Source organism: Ictalurus punctatus, chromosome 17 (genome assembly GCF_001660625.3).
Source record: "Ictalurus punctatus breed USDA103 chromosome 17, Coco_2.0, whole genome shotgun sequence".
Taxonomy (NCBI): Eukaryota; Metazoa; Chordata; class Actinopteri; order Siluriformes; family Ictaluridae; genus Ictalurus; species Ictalurus punctatus.
This window is the reverse complement of record NC_030432.2, coordinates 21,052,971-21,079,574: the sequence shown is the minus strand read 5'-3', so window position 1 is coordinate 21,079,574 and position 26,604 is coordinate 21,052,971. Positions and strand designations below refer to the sequence as shown.

At 41.3% G+C, this 26,604-nt stretch overlaps 1 protein-coding gene across 11 annotated transcripts in view; it reads right to left on the bottom strand.

The window, feature by feature from the left end:
* The window catches only part of robo1 (roundabout, axon guidance receptor, homolog 1 (Drosophila)), a 262,707-nt gene that overhangs the window by 128,009 nt on the left and 108,094 nt on the right, over positions 1–26,604 (bottom strand). For all 11 annotated transcript variants that reach the window (XM_047161471.2, XM_053687578.1, XM_053687579.1 and 8 more), the window contains one exon: positions 16,187–16,513. In XM_047161471.2, the coding sequence (XP_047017427.1) occupies positions 16,187–16,513 (327 nt within the window). The remainder of the gene's footprint in view (positions 1–16,186; positions 16,514–26,604) is intronic.

Below are 26,604 nucleotides of genomic sequence, written 5' to 3'. Positions count from 1 at the left end.
AACTCATTTCTCTCAAGCAATCAAGCCGCTGATTTATGCATGAAGTCAGCACGTGCTGGATCGAAAAAGAAAAAAAAAAAAAAAAAAAAAACGCTCTTAAAAGTTATCACGGAGCGAATTGGACGAGTAAGAACTCCGAGTAATAGGCGGCGCTCAGGCTCGGGCGTCTGCCCGGGCGATAAGATGGCGCTCAGCCGAGCGGAGCTAAGCTTAATAGGGGTTTCGAGTGTTGTAAATGAGAGATTAGCCGTGCGAGAGCGACGTGAGAGAGTATAATCAAATCACTGTGTACACGCAGTAAATGGCCACTTTTGGAAACGTAGGTGCTGGGACCATAATGAGAAGAAGAAGAAGAAGAAGAAGAAAAAAAAAACGATGACCAATTGCGTACAGTCCGTGCAGGCAGAAAAACAGCATGAGCTCAGACTCGCATGATCTGCGAAAGAATAACAAGAAGGTGTCGAATAATTTTCTATAACGGCAGCTCCAAATCACAGCTTTATATTAATGCACTTGTTTCAATATGTTATCGTTTCTATAGCGACTATACCAATGTGTAGTAGTCGATACTCTGAATTTATTTATTTATTTATTTATTTATTTATTTATTTATTTTCATTTTGTAAGGGGACGTTTATGTAACACTGATGGAAGGAGTCTCCAGTGTCAGGACTAACCCAAGTGAAAACAGGAACTGCCTCGTTTCACGTACTCTCCATAACGTTAACCGTAACTATAAATGGATAAAAAGTCTGATGTGCCATTCTTTAAGAAATAGAAAAAAATAGTACTTGTGCTGCAGAATAAGAGGAATAAAACACCTTGGGCCGTATCAAATGGATGAAAGCTGAAATGGACTTGGCTGTGAGGTAAGACAGTGGTGTGTAAGTCTACAGCTGCAGTGTTTAACTCGACTGGAAAGTGTAGAGGAAGTCGTCGACTTGGAATCTGAGGCACAAAGCAGAGGCCGGCTCGTGTTTGCCAAAAGCAAATAATCGCGTACGCCTGGTTCGCGCCATCGTGCCCTCGACAAAGAAAGCTCCCGTGAATTCAGAGGCCATGTTTACACAATGGTAAACTCCTCCAAATACAAACAGAGGGGTTTCTATCGTCATTTCTAATCTCTACGACGCTTCATTTTTCCGATAACCTTGCAGAATTTCCACGGAAACACGGACCGAAGGGAATCGGCACCGGTCCGCTTACAGTACGCCCGCACACCTGATCTCGCCTCTGGAGTGTTACATAATGTGAGCCAGATAGCAGTAAAATGCCCTTCGTATCCAGATCCACATCAGCACATAGCCTAAGGTTCCGTCCTGCACTCCACCCTGAGAGGATCCGGTGTCAGACGTCAAAAAAAAAAAAAAAAAAAGTGAGGGTCAGGGCGGGTATTCGCTGGGACGGCGCCAAAAACCGAGCCAGAGGTCTGAAACTCGCACACGGCAGCGGGATGAGACGCAGGAGACACTGAAGACGGGTCTGCTCGGACATGTTTCAGCTGGCAGGGACACAAAGACACGCCAACGTCAACACACACACACACAGACTCAGTTGGCAGCTGTCGCTAGCTCTTTAAGCAGGCAGGAAAGCACCTGTCCTCTTATCGTGTCCATGCCAGAACACACTGCTCTCCTGCTTTACTACCTTTCACTCGGTTTCCTTCATCTTCATTTATTTAGCTTTCTTTCTTTCTTTTACAGCCAGCGAGATCTTCTATCCTGTTTCCTGAGTGATGGATCTGTATCCATAAATCCTGTGCCAAACCATCTGTCCATGAAACATCACACATTTAAAAAATAATAATCTCATTCAGACCTTTGAGTACGGAGGAGAGATGCGATATTCACAAAATAACCGTGATTTTTACACAAGCTTATTAATAAATATCTGATTTTTTTCCACTGTTAACTGTAAATATTATATATATATATATACACACACACACAAATACACACACTGCAGTTTACAGCTTTCAAATGGGTTCAGAAATCTCATTAAAAAAAATGGAAATAATAAAACGACTTTATTTTAATTTATGCATGGCAGTAAGGTCTGTTTTAAATTTTACTTTAAGAGGAAAAAAAAAAAAAAAAACAAGTCAAAAATTCTTTCCAAACACGCTTAAAATGTTATTACTGTTCGTGTTCTGTGAGAATTAGTGATCCTCTGTTCCTGAGGAGAAAAACAAGTAAACATTTCAAATAAAAAGGTTGGGAAATGTTTGATAGACCTTCATGACTATAAGTAGAACACTCCTGAACAATGGGGGTTTTTAATGATTGATTTTAGTCTACAAAAACGTAAATATTACGAACATTTCAATATTATTTAGAGAATAAAAGCCAACTTAATTGGTGTGAAATTAAATGACAAATAACCACATCATGAAAAATCAGCTTAAGGTGTTACTATTAAGTTGTTATTAACATGTATGAATAGCATTGCTACTCAATAATAATAATAATAATAATAATAATAATAATAATAATAATAAATATTATTGATAAAATTATTTTGTAATTAACTTGTGTATGATTTAATTGATAACTATTTAATAATGCATTATCAAGTATTATTATTGTTATCATTGTTATTATTATTATTATTATTGTTATTATTATTATTATTATTATTAATAATATTACAGATATAATAATTAATTTGTGTATGATTTAGTTGATAACTATTTAACAATGCATTATTATTAATTATTATTGTTATAATTATTATTATTTTATTACGTATATACTTATTATAATTAGTGTATGATTTAATAAAAAATCTATTTTATAATGCATTATTATTATTATTATTATTATTATTATTATTATTATTATTATCGTTGTTGCTGTTGTTGTACTGTGAAAAACAAAAAGGAGGGAAAAATCAAATCCTGCTGAATTTTTTAGCCACCATTCTGTCCCCCTTTACAGCCGTCCTCTGACTTTTTTTTTTTTTCTTCCAAAAGCACAGAGTGAGCCATCTTTCCCTGTCCGAGTTTTTCTTTCTGTGACCGTCGTGGCCAAAATGCTTGATCGTTGCTGCGGCTTGTTTTTTTTTTTGTTTTTTTGTTGCAAATTTGCGATGCAATTTGCAGAGTTTTTTGTGCCTCTGTTGTGGAAAACTACACAAAATAGCTCTTTCACCGTGATGTTCGCTGGTAAATGAGACCTTTTAGCTGTACTCGTGTTCAAGGCACATGAATCGAAGAGCACTTCGGCTGAACGCGCGTGGTGATGTCACACAACGCATCTCTCTAATCTGTGGGAAATCTGCGCCAATTTTGAAAAATTGCAAGCTCCCCCGAATATCATCAAGAACTAAGGCTAATCTTTCTCTACACTTCATGCGGCCCGGTTAATTTCATCCTCAAAACGAAGTAAAAGAAATACACGATAGCTTTTTGTAATTTTATATATATATATATATATATATATATATATATATATATATATATATATATATATATATATATATATATATATATATGTGTGTGTGTGTGTGTGTGTTTATTTATGTTTAATGGTTTTGATCCATCTTGTTTGCGTTTTTTTTTTTTTTTCAGTAAAAATGAACAATGAACGAAAGCAAGCGAACACAGACCTCCGTCTCCGGTTCTGACCTGCTAAGAGGAGACAGTGCATTGTTGATCGGGGTGAGGGAAAGGTCTCGACGCTCGCCGTGTCTCCTGGATGAGGAACGACCCATCGTGTGTCAAAAGAAGAGGTCAAGGTCTGTCTGCTCCCTCTCTATATCCTCCTCCATTATTCCTTCTGCCATCTCGCGCTGTTTACCTCAGTGTCAACCGGCCATTAAAGCGCAGACAGGATGAGATTAGCCAGAGCAGAACGAGGGCCTCAGAGAGCGCTGCACAAACGGTCCGAGAGGATCCGGGGCATCACCCGAGAGCGAACGACACCGCCGTCCATCACCACGTGGCATCGACAAACTCTACCTCCTGAAGCTCTCCATCCCGGAACGAGGTGTGATATTTACTCACGGCTCTTACCTTCCTCTGTGTGCTGGTGAAGGTGACCTGGACACTGGGGTTTAAACGGACACGCTAAACGTGGCGTGAAGAATAAAAACAAGATGCGCACTTTCCAGGTGTGTTAGCTAGGGCAAGCTAACGGAGCAAAGCTCCTCTGAGAAAACAAACACACACACACACACACACACACACACACACATCCTGCCGAGTGTAATAACTGTAGAGTAGATGTGCAGGCCAGCTACATGCTGGGAAGGGGACTGTGCAGCGCGAGTTCACCCTCATTTCAGCAGATGGAGGTTATGACGTGCGGACAAAATTAGCTCTGGAACTATGCATGAACTAGATCAAAGTGTGAGAGGACCAGGCGCTACGAAAACACGTTTCCCCAGACACGTCTGCCAGGACACGTCTGCCATGCCACATCATCTCAAAACGTAAAAGTGCAACCTAATTGTTTTGACCTTTATTATGAGCACTAGTTGTTGGATTTGTAAGCGACACGCATGCTAGGCACATAGCAGCTTGAAGAAAATCCCCGTCGCTCGTTTTAAAACTCACTTCCTGGAGGATCTACATAGTAAAAGGGAAAATCCTCCAAGAGCTATTTGGATATTAGTCTGCATAATCTGATCTTCTACGACGTCCGGTGTTTATTTTTGTTGGTCTTTTGTCACTGTGGTTAACAGTTAGAGCTGCATTACCCACAATGCTGTTTGACTACCTTACTGGTAGTGGTGCAGGGGGATTTAAGCTAGCCCTGGCTTTATCGCTACCTAAAGGGGGCGATGCAGCGGCGCTTTAGTCCTTCAGCACTCTAATAGATCGCCAACTACCCAAGCACCGTATAGCTGCATCGCACTCTGGGACTTCCAAGTCCGGCGTCTGAAGCAGCAAGGGATTTAGCGATCTAAATCTGCTTAGTGACGACGTGTTTGTTTAAAAGCGCTGTACAAACAAAATAAAACTGGATCGAATCTGTGTCATTTTCCTCGCTAAGGGTACGATTGGCGGATTACGTTAACCCGATTTGATAATCTTCATCCGCTCGTGTACATAAAGTTCTCATTGTCTCCTTAATAAATCCGCTCGGACAGCCGAGGATGACCTCCAGTCGTCACGTGGCTCCGCTACACCGCCGTGGTCATGCGTTTGCGTGACGGTGATGAAGTTTAGCGCGAGTTATGATTGAATGCCCTCTGTGCGTCGAGCGCAGATTAACTTCTCCTTCCTCTCCTCTCCGTCTGCGTCCATCCGCGGCGGACCGTTGCATCTCTGTCAGCCAATCGATAAGCTATTATGGCTCCTGAACAGCGGGCGAAATTAAGTTATTGCGGCACCTGCCGAGTCGGCGGTCTTCTAATCCCATTGGAAAAGGGCCTAATGAGAACGGGAGCAGGAGTGTTTCAGTAACACACACACACACACGCGCACACACACACAGTGAACCTTACAGCTGCACAAAGTAAGGACAGATGTGTTTCCACTGCACTGCACTGCACATACATGGAGGAAAGCCTCATGGTCACATGACCTGCTTTAACACTGGAAGGTAAGAATACAGGGCAGGGGACGTGTTGAGATGTGATGATGTGATTATTAATTTGTACAGTGTCTTTTATATCGTCATTGATTTACTGCACAGTAAATCAATCTAGCTTTGATTTAGCTGTGATTCTGAATTTATGTATCATATCTAGAATATTTTGAGATACTGGAGTTTTGATTTGCGTAAGCATTGAGATTAAAACAAACAGAGGATTGAGATATTTCACTTTATGTGTAATGAATCTAGAAAAGATGAGAGAGAGAGAGAGATGGACTGACAGACAAATAGACAGACAGACAGACAGACGGGGGTGGAGTGATGGGCAGACATACAGAAAGACAGACAGAGATAGATGTATAGATAGACAGAGAGAGAGGTAGACAGAGAGAGAGAGAGAGAGAGAGAGAGAGAGATGGACTGACAGACAGAGAGAGAGAGAGAGGGAGAGAGAGAGAGATGGACTGAGACAAATAGACAGACAGACAGACAGACAGATGGGGGGTGGAGTGATGGGCAGACAGACAGAAAGACAGACAGAGATATATGGATAGATAGATAGACAGACATAGAGAGAGAAAGATGGACAGACAGAGAAGAGATAGATGGACAGACATAGATCGACAGAGACCGACAGAGAGAGAGAGAGCGAGCGAGAGAGAGATGGACAGACAGACAGATAGATAGATAGACAGATAGATAGACAGACAGATAGATAGATGTACTTTAATGAATTTGATTTAGTAGTTAACTATCTTAGTCTTCAAAAAGGTTACATTATTAACTGAGATCTACCGCAGACACTGTGATACGTTTGGAAATATTTAGGACAACAACAGATGGCATGATTCTCAGTCACACCAAAACAACCAGAAACCAGAGAACAGATCACGTCTCTCTCAGATCACGTCTTTCCTCGTCGTCGCTTCTTTTCTCCCCAGAATGTTTCTCTCACTCAGCCTCTCTCCTGTTTCTTCTTTCAGTCTTTGTCGAGTGTTTGGCTGCAAGAGAACGCTACAGATCCTCTGCCACGCCCTTTTCAAAGGGAAAGACGAGACAAAGTAGGTCCCCACTGTGTGTGTGTGTGTGTGTGTGTGTCCTGTTAAATCATCTGAGGAAGTATTTTGTTCATAAGATTTATGATCACGCTAATGGCAAAATCAGAACGTTTGGCTTGTCTAAACATATCGGCACCGCTTCCTCTCCAAAACTTTATAGAAGGAGAAGAAAGAAAGAAAGAAAAGAGAAAAAAACGCTCACAGCAACTGCATAATTAACCCATCTAACCTGTACTTCCATAACTTAAGTAGCCCATTTCAGCTTTATGCAACATGTAATACACTAACAATGTTTCACACCGTACGCCACGGAATCATATCTGAACAATATCTTATCACCAATCCTTAATTTGTGCGACTTGCTGCAAATTTCAGCAACTTTGAGACCATGTTAGGAAAAAATATATACATGTATGTTTTACGGAGAGTCGAGGCAGCGAGCTACCTAAAACATAATGCATCATTTTCAGGCAATCGAATATGAATTAATGTGGCATTTATATTGAATAAATGTAGACTTTTCTGGAAATAAGCTAAGAATGTCTCTTGTTTGTTTGTTTGTTTGTTTGTTTCATTATCCGATGAGGCAACAAACCCACATTTTCAGGGTTTCACATGCTGCTACAAATGTGCTCCAGGAAATTTAAAAACCTGTTTCGGTCTACTTTTTGATTTTTTTTAAAAAATAGTGCTGTGGAAAGAAGTAATGAAAGTTCACCTCATACTGTGCCTTTTTCTCCACAAAAACAGCCCCAAACCTCTTACCTTCTTCCCCATCCACATACCTTAATCCTCACCAGCCCTTATCAGGATGGCTGAAAGGCTTCAAGCAACAGCTTACGCTTGCACTATTAACCACTTCAGTCTAGCAGAGCAGAACTGCATCATACACTGATATTTAAAAAATAGCCTCATGGGTCTCCTGAGACCCTGGAACCAAAAGTAGGGAGATTAGAGGCAGCGGGCGGCCTAATAGCTTGGCTCTTCAGTCAAGGGGGACGCTTCCTATCTGAGCCCTCCAGCTGAGAGAGACTTTACAATCAGTGTTTATCAGAAATGGAGGCCGGTCGAGAGGAAATCGCTGTATCTCACTGTGGCCCACTGCGACGGGGCGACGACGATGACGACGCAATAGTACGGGCTATTCGATGTTTAGCAGGAGGTGTTTGATACGAGCACACACAATGCTTTTCTTTTTTTTGATCTGCAAATTTGGGTCAGACTGGACAGCAAACAATGTAGACTGCGCCACATGGGCTAAACTCTGCAAGTCCAAGTGAGCGCTCCGTGCCTAAGGATACAGCAAATTTCCTGGGATCAAAGCATGAAAGCGGCCGCAGTTACACTGGGCAGGCAGGTCTCGTCTATATCCTTTACCCCAATGAAATCTAAAATCTCTTCTGCCTAACACGGGCTAACATGAGATCCGCCTCGGTCTTATCTTCAAACGACGCCATTCTCTTCCCTAAACAGGTCTTTCATGGCTGCTACTCCTTTGTAGTCTGCTGCTTTACGAGTGAGGATTGACTCTAGCCCCACCCATGGGCATAACATAAATGGCTTGTCTGGCTTGTGAAGAAGGTCGAAAGTGGTAAACGAATTTCTGATCTTACCAGGTAAAAAAAAATTCACGGGGGTAGACTGTGAAGTCAAGAATACCCCAAATCTTCTCTCTCGCCATGTACCTATGCTTAAAGCTAATTCGTCAGAGCCGTTAACGAGCATTTATATACGAAAAGATATACAAATATTAGCTTAAAACTAACTATCTTAAGGAATATCACCATCACATCTGGTATAGTTTGCAAAACTTGGCAACAGAAGCTTGCAGAAAGATACCTCGGGTGCTTTTAGGATGTCAGGTACCGTCTTTTAAAAAAAAAGGGGGTGGGGTTTACTCAGAGGCCCTTTCTTTGAATGGTTGCTATTTAAAAACTTTTTTTGCTACTTAGAACTTTTTTTTTTCTGAAAGGGAAATGGTCTGTTGTAGTATTCTACATAGAAGTGTCAAGGGTTTTACCCATAGATACAAACCAGACAATCCCCTTAGGATGATTTACTGGCTGACCTTAGTGCCTCCATCGTTCAAGCTTCTTCACTGAGATCATAAACTGTCCGTTATGTTATGTTAGCAGTCCATTACCAGTGCAGCACAGTTACTTTTGGTTGTTGCTTTTATCCAAAACAACCAGCAAGTGAGGCTAAGCCCAGAACAGAGCGGTCGAGGGTTAAAGGTCATGCCATACTGTACAATTTCTCCTGAAATTTGAATATACTACCTTTCCACCACTAGCACTGAACCTTTACTGCTGAGCCACCCTGTTTCAGTCAGAAGAAAAGAATTTCACCAAGTACAGGGAAAGCATAGACCAGCTTGTCAGCCATGATACTTGCTGATAATTGCTGAGATCCATCAGTGCAGCTTGACCAGGGCACCCTGTTCAAGACCAACACGAGTCCCAAACCGTGGAGTCTCCCCAGACACACACCAGCCAACAGGACATGCCCCCCTGCCTGACTATCCAGTGCTATCACCCTCAAAGATGTCATCCATCCACACAGTGCTCTGTCCCTCATGACTGCTCTGAACCCTTTACCCTTCCTAAAATCCTTCTTTCTCTGCCAGCCCGTGACTTGAGCAGCAGGAGATCTTTCTCCACCATGATAGCATAACAAAGCAGTGAAAGTCAGAGTGCTTGGATGTCCTGCTGTCCTCCTTTCCATGTGAGCATACGGAGTTGTCTCTCTCAAGGCTGACCTTCTTCTCTCTTTTCTGATGCATCCACAGCAGGGCAGAATGGGAGGAGAGTTTGAGGGCAGCTGGCACCATCCCAATCCCCCATCATGATCCAGAGACTACACATGTCCGTGACCTCTGGTGTAACTGGGCACACATTGCTGATACTGATCTTAAAGATCATTTTCATGAGCAATTAGCTCCTCGAATGTTTATTGTGTTTTTTTTACATGGCGATGCTGATGCTGGGAACCGGGCCAGCAGAGTTACGAGTGCTCATAAATGAAAGACACCAGGTGTTATATATTTTGGTACTGCCTTAGCGTGCTGAACCCGATGTAACACACTGATGTCAGCATGTGGCTTCAGGGAAATCTTTCTGCCTCGTAACTGGGTCAAGCAGGTCCATTACGAACGTGAAATAGAAGCAGCGATGACAAGTTTGACAAGAGCAAATAAGCTGCACTCTTCCCTCTGGCTTTTTTTTTTCTGGTTTTTATCTTCCATTTCAAGAGGTCTGTCAGTAATTCCCGCCACTGTAATTAAACATCATGAAATGGTTTTTTTTTTTCTTTTTCCTGTCTTGATTTCAGGCCATCTTCAGCTGACTTTCATGGCTCTAAATTAGACACACACCCAGAAACTCACCAAACAATTAAAAAGAGCCAGATGCCGATAATACGGGGACTCTCGACTGAGGAACAGATGTCTTCTCGTTTCTAATTTTGAACTTGGTAGTGCTTCATTTGTTTGACCAGATTTTTTTTTGGGAACAGAAATGTCCTCGTGGATCCCAGTGCAAGAAAGTTTCCCATGTAAGGTTCGGAATATTCCTTGCCAACGCTTCTCTCCCTGTAATCAATCATCACCACTCACCGAACCATTAGAATGAAACTAATTAAACTAGGTCTTAATGGATCAGAGGTATGAAGGAGCGATGAGAATTGATCCCTTGAGAAAGAAAGGTCTCTTTCTTCTTTGTTGAAGATTTCTATAAAGCACAAACACAAACAAATTCTGCTACAAGAGACTTTTCTGTTTTAAGGAAAAAGTCAGGGAACTACAATGCCTTGGAAGTGCCATTACAGTCGATCTATACCTAACACAATCACAGGGTTTGCTGAGATTTACTTTTCAGACACTTTAATTTGTTTATCACCTGTATCTATCTCTAATGACCCCAAGTCTGCCGGTGAGTCCGATGGTGGCCAATAGATCTTTCATTTCCAGACATTTCTCCCGTTCTTTTTCTTTGCCGAACTTAGGATTTTCTTTCTGTTACTTCACCAGGCTAAAGCCATCTGAAAAGATGTCATCATGGTAAAGCATCACCCTAATGATAATTTAATCCTTGTAGACTGACATGTTAATCTACCTGAGATTTCCGCTCCACACTTCCTGTATAATTACGGTTAAATTCCAGCGAAACGTGCACTTAAGACGGGTATTATGAAGCAACGCTTTAGCACAAACGTCCGATTTCCCTTTATCCTCCCAGCATGTCCGTCTGCCATGGCACCATCCTCTACGATCAGCCAAGGTAGATGAAATTGACTTTCGGCACCAACGCGGCAAGATGACCAAGTCGATAAACCACTGAAACAAGCGCGCAATGTCACAACGTGGTATTTTCTGTCAACTAAAAGCACCCACATGTTTTGAATCTGATGCTTGGCAACAATGTTTGCTCATAGTCCATTTAGCACAACACACAAATAACCACACTGCAGAAGCCCATTACATAAACATGGAGAAGAAAGACGTCCACGGTCAGCAGCTAGGGCTATTGGCATCTCCGTTCCCTCCCCTCTTAACCTCCCAGCTGAGGAACTGAAGGAACATGTTATTATTAGCCCCTTTGATATGCAACGGCTTCCAAGAGAGTTACCGTATTTAAATGACTAGCCTGATTTAGTGCGCCCAAAAGCACAATGTTGACTTTCCAGAGAGGAAGGGAGGCAAGGGGAGGAAAACAGGACGCCACGATGAGAGAGCGAGATGATGGAATGACTACAGGTTTGAATTTATTCCTCTGTCGAAACTTTTCTGCAGGTTCTCTGGAAATCCCATTTTATACGAGTCAGATTTTTTTTTTTCTTTCTTTGATCACCATTTTCGCAGCTGTTAAGATAGGGGCACTCGACAGGCGCATCTGTCATTCTCAAAAAACAGCCTGACACTACGCATTACGTCATGCAGCCTGCAGCCACGGGGCTCGACGGTGAGCACTTACGCATAAGAGCATGCTTGCACTCCTCTCTTAACCCTTCTACTCTTACACGCCCTGCTCTCTAATCTTTTGTTCCCTCTGAAGGCTATTATTCGCCAACAGTGCATGACACATAACAGACGCCAAGTATCAAATAGAAAAGAAAGACGTAAGCAGAGGGTAAAGCATAAAAATGCTACCCTAGGATGTACAGAAGTCAGGAAAATACAAAGGAAACCTGCTTCCCAGAACGGTTCCCAGGGCGTCCAGTTGAGACTAGACCTCTGCATCAGGACTGGGATCTCGACGCCAAATAAAAAATAAATAAATCAGGATGTTTTTACTTGTATGCAGGCAGATATGTAGCTCATGGGACAAAGAAAGACCACATTTCATTCATTCATCCTTAGTAACTGCCTGATCATGGTCACGGAAATTAGGCTACTAGTTTGTTTATATTTTGGAAAGCAGAACCAACTAAGTTTGTTAGAAAATATCATGGGCAGGTATAGGAGCTGTAGTCGCTGAGGTTGAGGAACTGTCAGAGCTGGAATTCACAGCTTGGTTTTCCCAGATTTCCAGGGACACAGTGGTAGGTTTTCCAGTTTAGGCCACACCCATCCATCCATCCTTCCATTTTCTGTACCACTTATCCTACACAGGGTCGCAGGGAGCCTAGAGCCTAAGACAGGTGACAGCCTGGACGAGGTGCCAGCCCATCGCAGAGCACAATCTCACACACACACACACACACACACACTATAGGCAATTTAGGGATGCCAATCAGCCAACAATGCATGTCTTTGGACTGGGGAGGAAACCGGAGTAACCGGTCCATATCTGTACCGCAAACACAAACACTACGGACAATTTAGAGCTGTCAGTCAGCCTACAACGCGACGAACATACAAACCCACGGGAATCGAACCCCTAACCCTAGATGTGCGAGCCAAACATGCTAACTATTAAGCCACCATGACGCCTTGCCACACCAACTTCAGATTTAAATCCAAATACACATAGTGGTATTGTGATACGTCTCAAGGCTGTGCCTAATGCTGAAAGTGAACATGAATGAACCTGGGCTAAGTGTGACTGCTTACCATAGCAGATCATGTTAAACGATTAGCTGTACAGTCAAACTCGAACATATTGGGTGATCATAAAATCTCTTAAAATAGCACAAGAAGACAAGAAAACTGTTTAGATTTTGAATAGTTACATGGTTTAAGTTGAACAAATAGGCTTTATGGGATTTCATATTTTTTAATTTTGGCATAAGAAGGGCAAAGTTCCGGAAGTTAAGAATTTTATTAGCAAGCATTGTACTTCTGGGCAATTGATTACAGCGTTTTTTTTATTTTATTTTAAAACCAAACACTGATATGACACAAACAAAGGTCACGGAAATGTCTTGAGAAAAATGCGTTGCTCCTTCAGCCTACAATTAAAGCATTGTAAAAATCACAGAGCTCTGGAGTATGCTACATTCCTAGCGAGGGTTTCCAACACTATGTTGCTCGGGCAACATAATTACACACGGGGTGGCTGGGGTAACGGGGTGGAGGGGAAAGAGGGGTCGGAAACACACTGCGATGGTTTCTGAGCTTTGACACCATGCTATTATGGTACTGTTTGAATTTCATACAGAATAAGCGTCCCAGCGGCCCGCGGTGTCGTGATCCCTGTCCTCTGGCCAAACCGTCTTGCCATTCGGGCTCTTGTTGTTTATATATATATTTGAAATCCAGCCACTGCAATGAAGAGTGGATATCATCTGCTTTTCAGCATTGCTGTTTTTAGCTCCTGGACTTGCCAGTACTCCTACTGTGTGCTACCAGGGAGAAAATATAATCTGGAAAATATGGCATGTTACGATTGGAACCGACCGCACGAATGTCTGTGATCCCTCCGGATGCTCATTATATACTCTGCAAATATCTCTGGCATTTCGGGATGAAATCGCAAGTCTGTATTTTCTGTGCTAAATCTCCACGACAGGATTAGGTTTTTATGGGTGTGTTTTTTTCTTTCTTTCTTTTTCCGTGAGGTCTCCTTAGCACCTGTTGAATACTTCCTGGAGGTTCTAATACATTTACGTTTACATTTATGGCATCTGGCAGACGCCCTTATCCAGAGCGGCTTACGTTAATCTCATTTATACATCTGAGCGGTTGAGGGTTAAGGGCCTTGCTCAAGGGGCCAAAAGTGGGAGCTTGGTTAATGCTGGGGTTTAAAGGCATGACCTTCCAAGCAGTAGTCCAACATCTTATCCAATGAGCTGCCACTACTGCTAATATTCTTTGTTAACTGAGAGAAATTCGGGTTTAAGCAGAGTTACTGTTACCACCTTGAAGTTTTTGGGGTTTTTTTTTTATATAACTATAACAGCACATCCTGAAGTGTTTTATTCCTCTTATACCACAGCATAATTGTTTGCCAACAACTTCAAAAAAAAAAAAATTTATTAAAGAATGACATGATACTTTTTAACTGTTTATAGTTACATTTAATGGTGTGGAACTTCTGTGAAACAAGTTAGTTCCTGTTATCATTTAAAGCAGCTATGAACAGTCATTCTCTCTTATTTAACTCACGCTTGAAGATAATAAGTCAAGAAAGGCAGCTTTTTATCCGAAACCGTAAAAAGTTTCAGCTTTACTGCTGACTGTTACAAAGCGCCGACACTGGAGACTCCTTCCGAAAACGCTAAACGTCTCCTAACAGAAACGTGTACCATATTTGACATGTTTTAATATGAAATCTACAATTTGATGCATCACTACTGTCGGAGCTGCTGTTCTAGAAAATTAAAATCAACACCTTCTGACCAATCAGAATCGAGAATTCAGCAGCGCTGTGGTGTAACGTACCCGCTTTCGTGATATCATGGCAGGAACGAAGTAGCATACTGTGAAACCCGACCACATGACAGCTTATGAACCTGAATCCGGTATTATTTCGATTTGTATAAGTCGATCTGTTACATGTAATGCATGAGTTGCATTACAGGAAATTAAACAGTACTCCACTTAGCAGTTTTTAATAAGGTGTAAAAACTGAATATGATTCAGGAACTCAGAGAGCAGGTGATTAAAGAGCTGAAACCGTGCCCACCGAGGAGCAGATGCCAATGTCACACATTCCACTTGAAACTCAAAGCAGTCAAGCGTTCCTTCCAAACCATTGCCAGGTCGATTAGATTACAGCAAGAGCCTTGGTGACAGCTCCTGGGCATACTTGAAAAGTGGTTGCTATCCGAGATCCTCCCCATTCGCTCCTCTTGAGCTTGAAAAGATACGGTACACCGAGCAGTTCATGCAAGAAGCCAAATGCAAGTCCTTCATTAAAAATGGCAGCTCACATACACACACACAATAAAAAAGATCTATAGTAGTAGACTTAACTCTGAAAAGAAGGAACTTCCTTACAGCAAGACAACCTATAATCCAAAAAAACTTCAAGCTCCAAAAAAAAAAAAAAAAAAAAAAAAAAAAAAAAAACCTCCACAGGCTTATTTTACTTTATTTGATTTTTATTTTTTATTTTTTTACTCAAAATCCATCATTTGCGTGGTTTGGATAGAATTTGAGAGTTAAAGGGCGTTCTGTCGCTGGACGAAACAAGCCAGAACATGTGGTCATGGAATGTGACGATTAGTCAATTAGTCCAATCGAGTGCAAAAGTCTGCACACCCGGTGGTTTTGGGGGATGAGAAAACGAGGATTTTCCACAATTGATCAGATGAGAATTTAAGAAGTTAAAAAAGAAATGGACAAACTGGCAATATCTACAACACAGCAACAGCTCCAGACCGAATCGAATCGCACTTAGAAATGGAGATAAAATCTTTTACAATGATTACAGTTTAGATTTGTTTTTACTTTTTTATTCATATTTTAACCTAAACAGACTATCTGACCATTTGCGTAACTGAATACAAATAATAAATTACATTTCGTCACCATCTATTTGCGCTAAGGGTATGCAAACTTTTTCATTCATCAAGAAAAGAAAGCACACCCAAACATCATGTTGAAAAAAAAAAAAAAACCCACGTGTCCTTATTTAAAACTCCCTCCGTAACCCTCAGACTTTACAGCATTTTCTCTTCGAGTCAGACGTTCCGACGGCTTCGAATCCGCAGCTAGGAAAATGACCAAACTCTTCGCCAAGAGCTGAAACATTTCTCTCAAACAAACACCACCTGCTAAACACCAACTGTGTGAGAGGATTAGTATCTCTGATGACTCCTGACCACCTAGTGAAGTTTCTTTATGAACTACTCGAGCCGACTGTATCTGGTGTGCGCTATCCACCAGGATCAGCATGCAGAGCCACCGGCGCGAGCACTTCCTGCCCATCTCTAGATTATCCAACTCACTGAGCCCATTGAGCGTCCAGCCCCAGGAGGAAACTGGAAACCCTTTACCATTCGAGCTAAAGGAGCTATAACCTCTCCTGCATTCAGAGCGTGGGCACGAGGTCAGAGACGCAGCACTGAACGAAGACTGTGGCTTGGTTTCAATAGCGCCCCGGGGGAAAAGCTATCGCTCCCAGAGAGTCCTTGATAAGCAACGCCATTATTCCAACACCATGAAAAAGCTTTTTGAGCAGAAATGAAAAGGAACCGAGCACTTACTGGCTACTTCCAGCGACGCGTTGTGGCTAACGGCTTCTCCGAGATAGTTGCGGGCCACGCAGACGTACGAGCCTTCGTCCGGTTTGCTCCGACGGCCGTGAATTATTTTCAGGAAGAACAGAGAACCGGTGGGAAGGAGCATGCGATGGGAACGCGAGTCGTCCCGATCCGTCTCCACCCTTTCGCCATCTTTGTACCATTCCACCGTAGGCGTGGGCCGCCCCTCGGCCTTGCAGTTGAGGGTGGCAGGTTCGCCCTTGGACACGATCAGGTCAGAGGGATGCTCCACGATGCGGGGCGGGTAGTCCTCCTGCCGCAGACGAGATCCTGGAGAACACACAGAGGGGATGGGAATGAGGTTCAGTGCAATGATACTGGGATCTGAAGATCTGGAGTGAGATCTTAGCGCAAAATAAAAGAAAGTGATGGAGAAAGTGTGAAAAATATTCATGACTGGTTTCACAATGACTCTGGAGTTGAGGTTATATATTATTTATATATTACTGATTTATGATTACAAAATTAACCAATTGACTTCCCCGCCCCCCCCTCAAAAGTTTGACAAGCGTCATGCTTTGGATTCCCTTCACCGTCATTCCAAGTCTTCTTAAATGTCACTTCTTAAATCTCGTGTTTAAATCCTGAGTACTGGTTGTGTTTTGGCACAATGTAACCATGAAGGGAGAAAAACGAAGAAGGAGGGAAAAAAAAAAGCTCTGGCAAGCACAAATATGCCTTGTATAAAAGAAAATGGTGGTACGAGACAGCCAGTTAAACTAACATTTGTAAACATCTTCCTCGGTGCACGCGGTCAGGCCACATTTACGACCGCCGTGTTTTTCTTTCAAGGGACTCATTTGTCCATCGGATGAAATTACGGGGTTGAAGCCTACACTGCTTCTTATAAGACTGTTGTCCTTATTCTACCTTCGGAATGAGACGGATTTTTTATCTTCGAAGCTCTAAAAATGCTGCCTGAAGCCACTGACTTGCAGATTTAGCCCCAGAGCCCTGGAGAAATGAATTTTTAAAGCGTCTGTAATAAAGTGTGCCTTACATGTATTAGTTATCTAGACATGGCTCGTCAGCGCAGTCGCACCTTTAACATCTAGCTTTCCAAATTCCCCTAAGGATAACAGTAGGAAAGGAGTTTACATTTTTAACATTACACATCACACAATTGGAGAAACCTAACCACGCTAATTGAGTGCTAAAGCTATTAGATCGATGTAAATTGATTTTGGCCTCATATAAACGAACCTGTAGCTTATTTTATGTTCCAATATCAACGCCGCGACTTTGCCGACAGCCCAAACAGGGTGCCAATACTTTGGTGAGAAACGAGATAAATGTTGAATGCAAGCAAAATCCAAAAAACTTTGTCCTACAAAAGACTGTAAGAAAGTTGAACATGTGATCTCCGATGCCAGTTTACTAGACGTATAGTGGACTATGAAGGTTCTGTTGTATTATACTCTATGTAGTGAGCGTATACAGCGAACAGGAAGCCATTTATTGTGGATTTTGGGGGTTAAAAAGTCCTGCATGAAGACATGTGCTCTAAAAGTGTAAAAAAAAAAAGTGTACTAAAAGTGTCCAACTAAACGTATACTAAAGGTATAAAGTGTATACTAAAATATGTAATAAAAAGGTACTAAACAAATGTAAAAAGTTCACTAAAAGTCTAAACAGTGTACTAAAATGTGAAATGTAAACTTGGAAAAAAAGTATACTGAAAAGTACACTAAAAAGAGTAAAATTGTATTAAAAATGCTTCAAACGTAGTACAGAGTGCAAAACATGCTACAACGTGTAAACATGTACTAAAAAGTGTACCAAATGTGCAGTAAAACACTTCAATGTGTACTAAAAATGTAAAACGCGTTCGTAAAAATTTTACTGAAGTGTGTAATAAAAAGTGTAAAACATTTAAAAAAGTGTCGTGTAGATAAAAGTGTAAAGTATACTTAAAAAGTGTAAAAATCTGACTAAAAATGTTTAAGACATCTAATAAAAATAGAATATACTATAACGTGTAAACATGTACTAAAAAGTGTACCAAAAGCGTAAAAAAAAACATGTAAAACATACTAAAATATGTATTCAAAATATAAAATGTGTACGAAAAAGTGTAAAAATGTGATTGAAAGTGCAAAAATTTGACAAAGATGTGTAATGAAATCATCACGTAGTATTTTATTACACATTTATGTAAAACATGCTTAAATGTGTACTAAAAAGTGTACTAGAGTTCACGAAATCTTTATAAAAGTAAAATGTAAATTTTTACAGATTTTCCGTGTAAAATGATACATTTTTGTAGTTTTTTTTTTTCCCCTCCGCATCAGACTTATTTATAAATGTATAAATAAAGATTTATATCGATTTATAAACAGAGCATGGCAGTTTTGCTGGGTGTTTGTTAGCAGACCTTTACACTGTGATATATATACGCTGGGATTTGTAGAAAAGTGATATACTTTTACGATAAGGTCCACGTCTACAGCCCACAAACCCACGGCTCTGTGAGGAAACTCAGCCTCTAATTACAGTATCGTCGGTCCTCTTTGGAGTGCAGCAGAGCAACGCTTTAAACACAGCGCTGTCATTTTAGACGTTTGACACGTCTGTGATCAAAGGCGAGAAACGTGAGGTGGCGGGAGGGGAGGGGAGGAGAAGCGAGGAGAGGAGAGGAGAGGAGAGGAATCACAGCAGCCTGAGAGACTGCGGGAGAGTGAGACACTCATCACAGCTATACGTCTTTATATACACACATATAGCTGTGTACGTGTGTGTACCTGTAGGGTGTGTGTGTGCGCAAGTGCAATGGGAGAGTATAAGCAAATGAGTGTGGCAGAATGGGGAACTGTGCGCGTGTGTGCGTGTGTGTGAGAGAAACAATTAAAAGGGTCTGGGATTAAGTCGTGGTCCAGGTCACAAATCATTTGTCCAGAATCCCATGACCTGGAACTGATGTGTCTTTGCAGTGCTCATTGGCTTCTCTCTCTCTCTCTCTCTCTCTCTCTCTCTCTCACACACACACACACACACACACACACACCCCCTACAGGGGAGGCATTGTTCTTTTCTTTGCTGCTTCATGCAGTCCAGTCAGCAGAATATTGTGCAGCTATCTATCTATCTATCTATCTATCCATTCATCCATCCATCCATTCAGCTAACTAATAAATACATCTGTATAAACAAAGACAGAAAATGGATAGAATAGAATATCAATGTAATTTCTTTGTAAAAACATAAAGGTGTAGCATTTTGGAAATAAATGTAATGAAATGAATGAACGAAAAATTTGTGAATTAATTCATTTCCTCATTCATTCATCGGTACGGTCAGCAAAGATATTGTTTTTTGAAAATAAATTATTTAATAAATCATGGGACAAGAGGGGAAAATATATTTATTTATTTATTTATTTAATGGTATGTCGGCACACAAACAAAACAAAACAAAACAAAACAAAACAAATCAAACAAACCAGGAAGTGTTGAGTTTTAATTATTTTTTGTCCATTCACTTCTTTACTGGATATTTTAAAAATAGATTATGTTTAATTAATCATGGAACTCGAGGGCAAACGGTATTTATTTGTCCGTTTGTTAACCGATTGATTTGTTTGTTTGTTTAATGAAACTGTTAGCACACACACACACACACAAAAAATAAAAAATGAATAACAAAAGAAGCCATCGAGGGTCATTTGTTTGTTTGTTTACCTACTTATTTATTTATTCACATATTCATTTATTTACATATTTATTGATTTTTTTTTAATTTACCTACTTACTTATTTGTTCATTTACCAACTTACTTATTTACCTACCTACATATTTATTTATTTATTTATTTATTTACATATTTATTTATCTGCTTATTTATTTGTTTATTTATTGGAATTTCTGTGCGTGTGTGTGTGTGTCATTTCGCTTGCATGTTTTCTTCTCGTTATTTTTTCCTCGAGTGCATACCTGTCGAATAAAAACCCAACATCGCGTCCGAAACCACGTGAGCATTTGATCATGAAGAATATCATCAGCTCGTGCTCGCTGTTCGAAACTCACGCACAAGAATAAGCCTGTAGGTTTGTTTTTTCAGATGGACTGAAGCCTGCGGTGTTAAATATCAGCGTCACCATTAACATTCCTTCATACGGAGCAGATCCTCAGCGTAACAGATTCCGCCGTCGGTTTCTTTTAGCACGTGTCTGTTTTTGCAGTTGATCCGAGCGCCTGTCCTGCGGAGACGTCTAGACTTTCAAATACTTTTAAGGGGAGAAAAAAAAAAAAGTGAAATATTCACAAACGATGATACATAAAGAGGAACAGAGGGTAACGTTTAATTAAATGTGCTTTATAAAGTATTGCGTGTGTGTGTGTGTGTGTGTACTTCAAATATGTCCTTGTGACAGTGACAATTTGTTTATTTTCCCAAAACAGCACATCCACGAAGTGTTTTATTCCTCTTATACAACAGCGGTTTTGCCAATGCTTATGATGGTTATTAATGAAAGACTGACATGTCGAACTTTTTATCTGTTTATAGTTACATTTAATGTCAAGTCAGTTCCTGTTCTCACTTAGCAGCTGTAAAGCGATCGGTCCCTCGCGAGCCTCTCTGTTCTTTTTGCATAGCTTGTCCCGTTATTGAAAAAAAGTATAAAGAGTTTTACAAGGCACTGACACTGGAGACTCCTTCTGTAGAACTTCACCATGTCAAGGATCACACACACACACACATATACACGTTTAGACCCTGTGAATGAGCTGTTGCTACAGAAACGATACCGTATTAGAAGGAGAGCATTAATATAAACCTGATTAATACATTCCGACCAATCAGATTCGAGAATGCGATATAATGGCGTCCATTTTTTTTTTTTTTATTAGTTAGCATCTATGTTTCCATCTCTCTTCCTTTTTGTCTGACCGCTGCATCCGTTCCTTCACTTCCTCTCGCAGTCTCATCTTTCACTAGAAGGGAAGCTGGGAAATTCTGCAGCTATGATCTGGTCGATCGGTGCTTCTGGCAAGACTCGTGTTTCTCTCTCATACCCACACACACAAACACACGCATGTGCGCACACACACACTCACACATCCAGCATTCATGGATCAGTGCATTTCTTCACCTCCCAGTTCTCCTGCCGTTCGTTATACTGAGTCGATACGCCACCGTGGAGGTAATTAAAGAGCGAGATAATGAAAAAGTGTATGAAAGACAAACTAAAACCGAGTAACCAATAAAAAGCACATTTCACATAGAAGAACGGAGCAATATTTGCAGCTCCTGCTCTGTAATATGATTTATTCTCTCCCTCTCTCTCGTCAGAGCGCCGGGCATTCACGTACGGAGATTTGTTTTCTCTTTTCTCCTGCAGTCGCGTGGGAACGTCTGAGCCGAGGGTCTACAATAAAATATACGGATTCGGATTCAAGGACTTTTATTTTTTCCGTCGTCTTCTCCTCCTCACTTTTTCTTATATTAAAGAAACATTCTGTAAAGTCTTTCATCTTCATCTAAATCTTTGTCCCTGTAGAGAAAAAAAAAAACACCAGAAAATTGACATTTTTCCCCTCCAATGGGGAAAAATCCCCATATTTTACTGCAAAATCACGCACGTCTAAGGGCAGCCTGGAATTCCGAGAACACGTTTTCCTAACTGATTTAACGATCCGTTTAGATGTCGTCGTCCTTTGTATCCACGTATAGACGCGTTTAATTTGCTCGAACGCTCTCTTGAAGTTAAGAAGGAGAAAAAAAAACGCAGCTTGTCGTGTTACAGAGAAACCACAAGAGGCGTAAACTCGCCCGTCACGAAGACGTCGGAAACCTAGTTACGTTTACATTTACTCTTTTATCCAAAGCGGCTTACAGACGAGGAAATGCAAGCAAAGCGATATATCAAGCGGAGAACAATGCGAGTAGTGCTACCGTACATGATTTATAATCGAGTTCTAGAGAAGCAAAGTGTACAGCGTAGACGTGTAAGAGACGGTAAGTTTTTGTTTTTTTTTTAAATGATGTGTGAGTGGGCAGGTTAGGGGTTGGTTAGGTGTTGACGGAAGAGGTGGGTCTTTAGCTGTGTTCTGGAGACAGTGACAGATTCTGCGGTCCGGACTGAGGTTGGAAGTTCATTCCACCACTGAGGAGCAGTTAATGTGAAGGTTCTGGAAAGGGATCTTGAGCCACACTGAGTAGACACTACTAAGAGTCGGTCGTTAACCGATCGCAGATTGCGTGAGGGAACGTAAGCCTTCAGGAGAGAGTTGAGGGAGGGGGGTGCTGATCCAGACAAGGTCTTGTACGTGAGCATCAAGGCCTTGAATTTGATCCGGGCGGCTACAGGAAGCCAGTGGAAGGAGATGAAGAGGGGTGTGACATGGGTTCTTTTGGGCTGGTTTAAAACAAGGCGTACTGCTGCATTCTGAATTTTAGTTACAGCAGCTTTAACTCGAACACTGGAGACTCCTTCTATTAAAATGTTACGTAAACGTCTCCTAATAGGAAACGTGCCGTACAAGTCGACGCAAGTTGTTACTGTAGAAATGATAACGCGTGTCGACTCGCAGCTGCAGTGTTCTAGAAGATTAATCACCTTCTGACCAATCAGAATCCAGAATACAATACAATACAATACAATACAATACAATGTGGGAAATCTCTCATCAGTCAGACTCGTTTGTGTTTTTTTTTGTTGTTGTTTTTATTTGCTAATCATCCTCAAAACTAGCGATGGTATTTTTCCCCTGCACTATTTCAGCTTACTTCATTTTTAAAAGTACGCTACGTAGAAATCTGACTACAGGTGGTCTACGATTAATGAACACGTTTTCCTGAATAGCCAAAGCGCTAGGCTAGTGCACTGCTAGCTACTCTAGAGACATAAACGTTTTTTAGAGACATAAACTTTTTTTAGAGACAAAAACGTTTTGGAAGAACGACACGATTTACGTACGTTACATTTCCAGCTACACAGGAAGATTTTCTCTGTGAACAAAACGCAGCTCACATCCACCGAGCGCACAAATACAGCCTTTCATTTCTGACTCTTAACTGCCAATCGTGTCAAAAAAATATTCACACACTCCGAGCAGTAATAATGCAGCGTGTGTGTTGTGATCTGTGAAGCGTAGCCTCAGCTAGCGAGCGAGATAACGACAGTCGGACGCGTTTTATTCCTATCTGCTGTTACGGCCAAATACGTTTAATCAGATCAGAGACGGAGATTAAAATAATTTCTACAAAACACTCCTTTTAATTAGTTCACGTTGACTGCTCACATCAAGTCCGATGGAAATAAGTTTCTGTTCAATAACAATAACGGTTTCCTGGAACTGAAACGACTCGACTATTCCAGATCAGACCAGTCCTCAGTGCAGGGTTATTACCTGTAAGTAAGGGACGGGTGATATAAAAAAAAAAAAAAGTTCATATCACGATCCCTTTTTTTTTTTTTTTTTTTTTTTAAAAAACGAAACACGATATACAGTACAATAGAATATTGTATCACGTTATTGGCCTGCAAATTTTTTTTTTTATTTATCACACACACACACACACACACACACACACACACACACACACACACACACACAATATATATATATATATATATAAAAACAAATAAAATTACTAACTGAATGGAGACAAATGATTAGATTTTAATTTTTTGCAGATTTTTTTTTTTTTACTTTATAGATTTTTCCCCTTCAGCATTAAATAATGTATTTCTGTACACATTAAGTAAACGTATCATTACACTGAAGTTTTTTTTTTTTTTTTTTTTTTTTTGGGGGGGGGGGGGGGGGTTTGTAATGCAGCACAACTGCTTTGCTGACAGTTTTTTTTATCGTGCTGCACACTGTGACACTGTGCATATTCGAGAAATGTCTTCGGGTATCATGATATATTCGCTCATATCTCTCAACCCGAGCGCGTCCGTATATTATAATCTACAGCCCAGTGCTTCAGGTAATCTCATCTCATCTTGCCTTATCACGATCTCGGTAACGATCAAACAGCCGGGATGATCAAATACTCTCACCGTCACGCAACACACAGACACACACACACACACACACACACACGCGTTAAATCTGAAGCGCCACACTTCTCCTGCACATTTTATACACTTGTATATGGCTTCAATTGCTGCGTCAGCCCGGATCTGTGATAAGCATATCTGGGTGAGATAAGAGCAGGCGAGAGTGGCGAGCTGCTGCAGAGCTCCAGCACCATTAATGTGCAATTAGAAGCTTGTTGAAGGTCTGATTTATGGCCGTGATAAGCACGAGGTGTTCCTTTAGGCGGCGCAGAAACTCTTACGTCAGACAAATAAAAGTTTAAGAGTCGGGTCATAAAGTAAACACGAGGCTGAGAGTGTAAAGTCGATGTATTTAGACTCTGATCATCGGTCATAAATTATTTTTTTTTTTTTTTCCCCTCGAACCCGATGTGTCCTTTCTGTTTTCGTGACTTGGTGTTGATGTCGATGTTATAAAGCCATTATACAGAGGACGCACTTCTTTGTGCTTGAGATGTGGTAAACACAGCCGTGACTGACACATCAGCCTGGATGAAATGTGAGTGGTTTGGGGGAGTATGAGTCGGGCATTGGGGGGGAGTGTATGGGGCGGCCCGCAGGGGGTCAGCGGAGAGACGAGACCGGCTCCTCTGGGACACTGAAGGACGTCCTGAAGGACTGAAGGGGCCTCGCCGTCTACGACCGAAACAATGAGCGCAGTCTTTCCCTTCTTTTCCTTCTCTGAACTGCGCGCACACACACACACACACACACACACACACACTCGTGCACACAACTTGAGGAGGAGAAGCTGCTGCTCACCGCACAGTCCTTTTCACTATAAAGTTTGTACCAAGAGTTTCTGCACATTTTTGTGGAGATTTAAAGTAAGATTTAGGTCACAATATGTCAAGAACATAAATTACACTCCAGAACTGCTCTCCACAAAATAAAGTCTGGCCTGAAAAAAAGGATATACAGCATGAACAATATTTTCTCCTGCCAGTGAAGGAAGGACGGGAAGAAGGAAAGGATGAAGGAAGGAAGGAAGGAAAGGATGTAGGAAGGAAAGGAGGAAGGAAGGAAGGAAGGAAGGAAAGGAGGTAGGAAGGAAAGGTGGATAGAAGGAAGGAAGGAAGGAAAAGGAGGGAGGAAGGAAGGAAGGAAGGAAAGGTGGATAGAAGGAAGGAAGGAAGGAAAAGGAGGAAGGAAGGAAGGAAGGAAGGAAGGAAAGAAAGGAAAGAAGCACCCTCCAAGAAGGGAGGTGAGAAGGGAGGGGAAAAGGGAGAGAGAAGAAAGAGAAGAAAGAAAGGGAGAGAGAGAAGGGATGAAGGAAGAAAGAAAGAAAGAAAGAAAGAAAGAAGCGAGGGAAGGGAGGAAAAGGAGGAAGGAAGGAAGGAAGGAAGGAAAGGTGGATAGAAGGAAGGAAGGAAGGAAGGAAGGAAGGAAGGAAGGAAGGAAGGAAGGAAGGAAAGAAAGGAAAGAAGCACCCTCCAAGAAGGGAGGTGAGAAGGGAGGGGAAAAGGGAGAGAGAAGAAAGAGAAGAAAGAAAGGGAGAGAGAGAAGGGATGAAGGAAGAAAGAAAGAAAGAAAGAAAGAAGGGAGGGAAGGGAGAAAGAAAGGCAAAAAGGAAGGAAAGAAAGGAAAGAAGCGCCGTCCGAGAAGGGAAGGAAACAAGAGAGGGAGGAAGGAAGGAAGGAAGGAATTGAGAGACATAAGGGAGGAAGGAAGAATGGGAGGGAGAGAAAGAAGAAGGAAAGGAAGACAGTTAGAAAGAATGGAGGGAAGGAAGGAAGAAAGGCAGAAAGGGAGGAAAGAAAGGAAAGAAGTACCCTCTGAGAAGGAAGTAAAGGAAGAGAGAGAGGAAAGGAAGGAAGGAAGGAATTTATGGCCCTCTGAGAAGGGAGAAAAGACTGGAGGGAAGAATGCTGAAGAAAGAAAAAGAAAGAAAGAAAACAAAAAAATAAATAAACAAGTGAAAACAGTAAAGGTTCTCTTTTAAAATCTCTCTGATGGAAAGCTACTACCAGTAATTTGTGGGGTTTTTTCGTGGTTGTTGTTCTATCATCATTTACCAAAGTTGTACACTTTTCCGATCATCATTTCAACTGGATGCTCGACATTCTTTTCTTCATAATAAAATAAATAAACGAATTAATAAAACGTAGCGCAGAGTCCACGTCTAGGGCGCTCGAGCCACTAAAGAGAACGAGAAAAAAGATACGCACTGTTTGAACTGCTGCGTATTTACATTTCTACATCTCACAACCCTTTATCGTTACAATAAACACGCGTCACCCGGATTCGACACCAAACAAAGAGCCGAAAGCTGTTACGGCCAACGTCTAAAACACAATATGTTCGAGTCGAAATCATG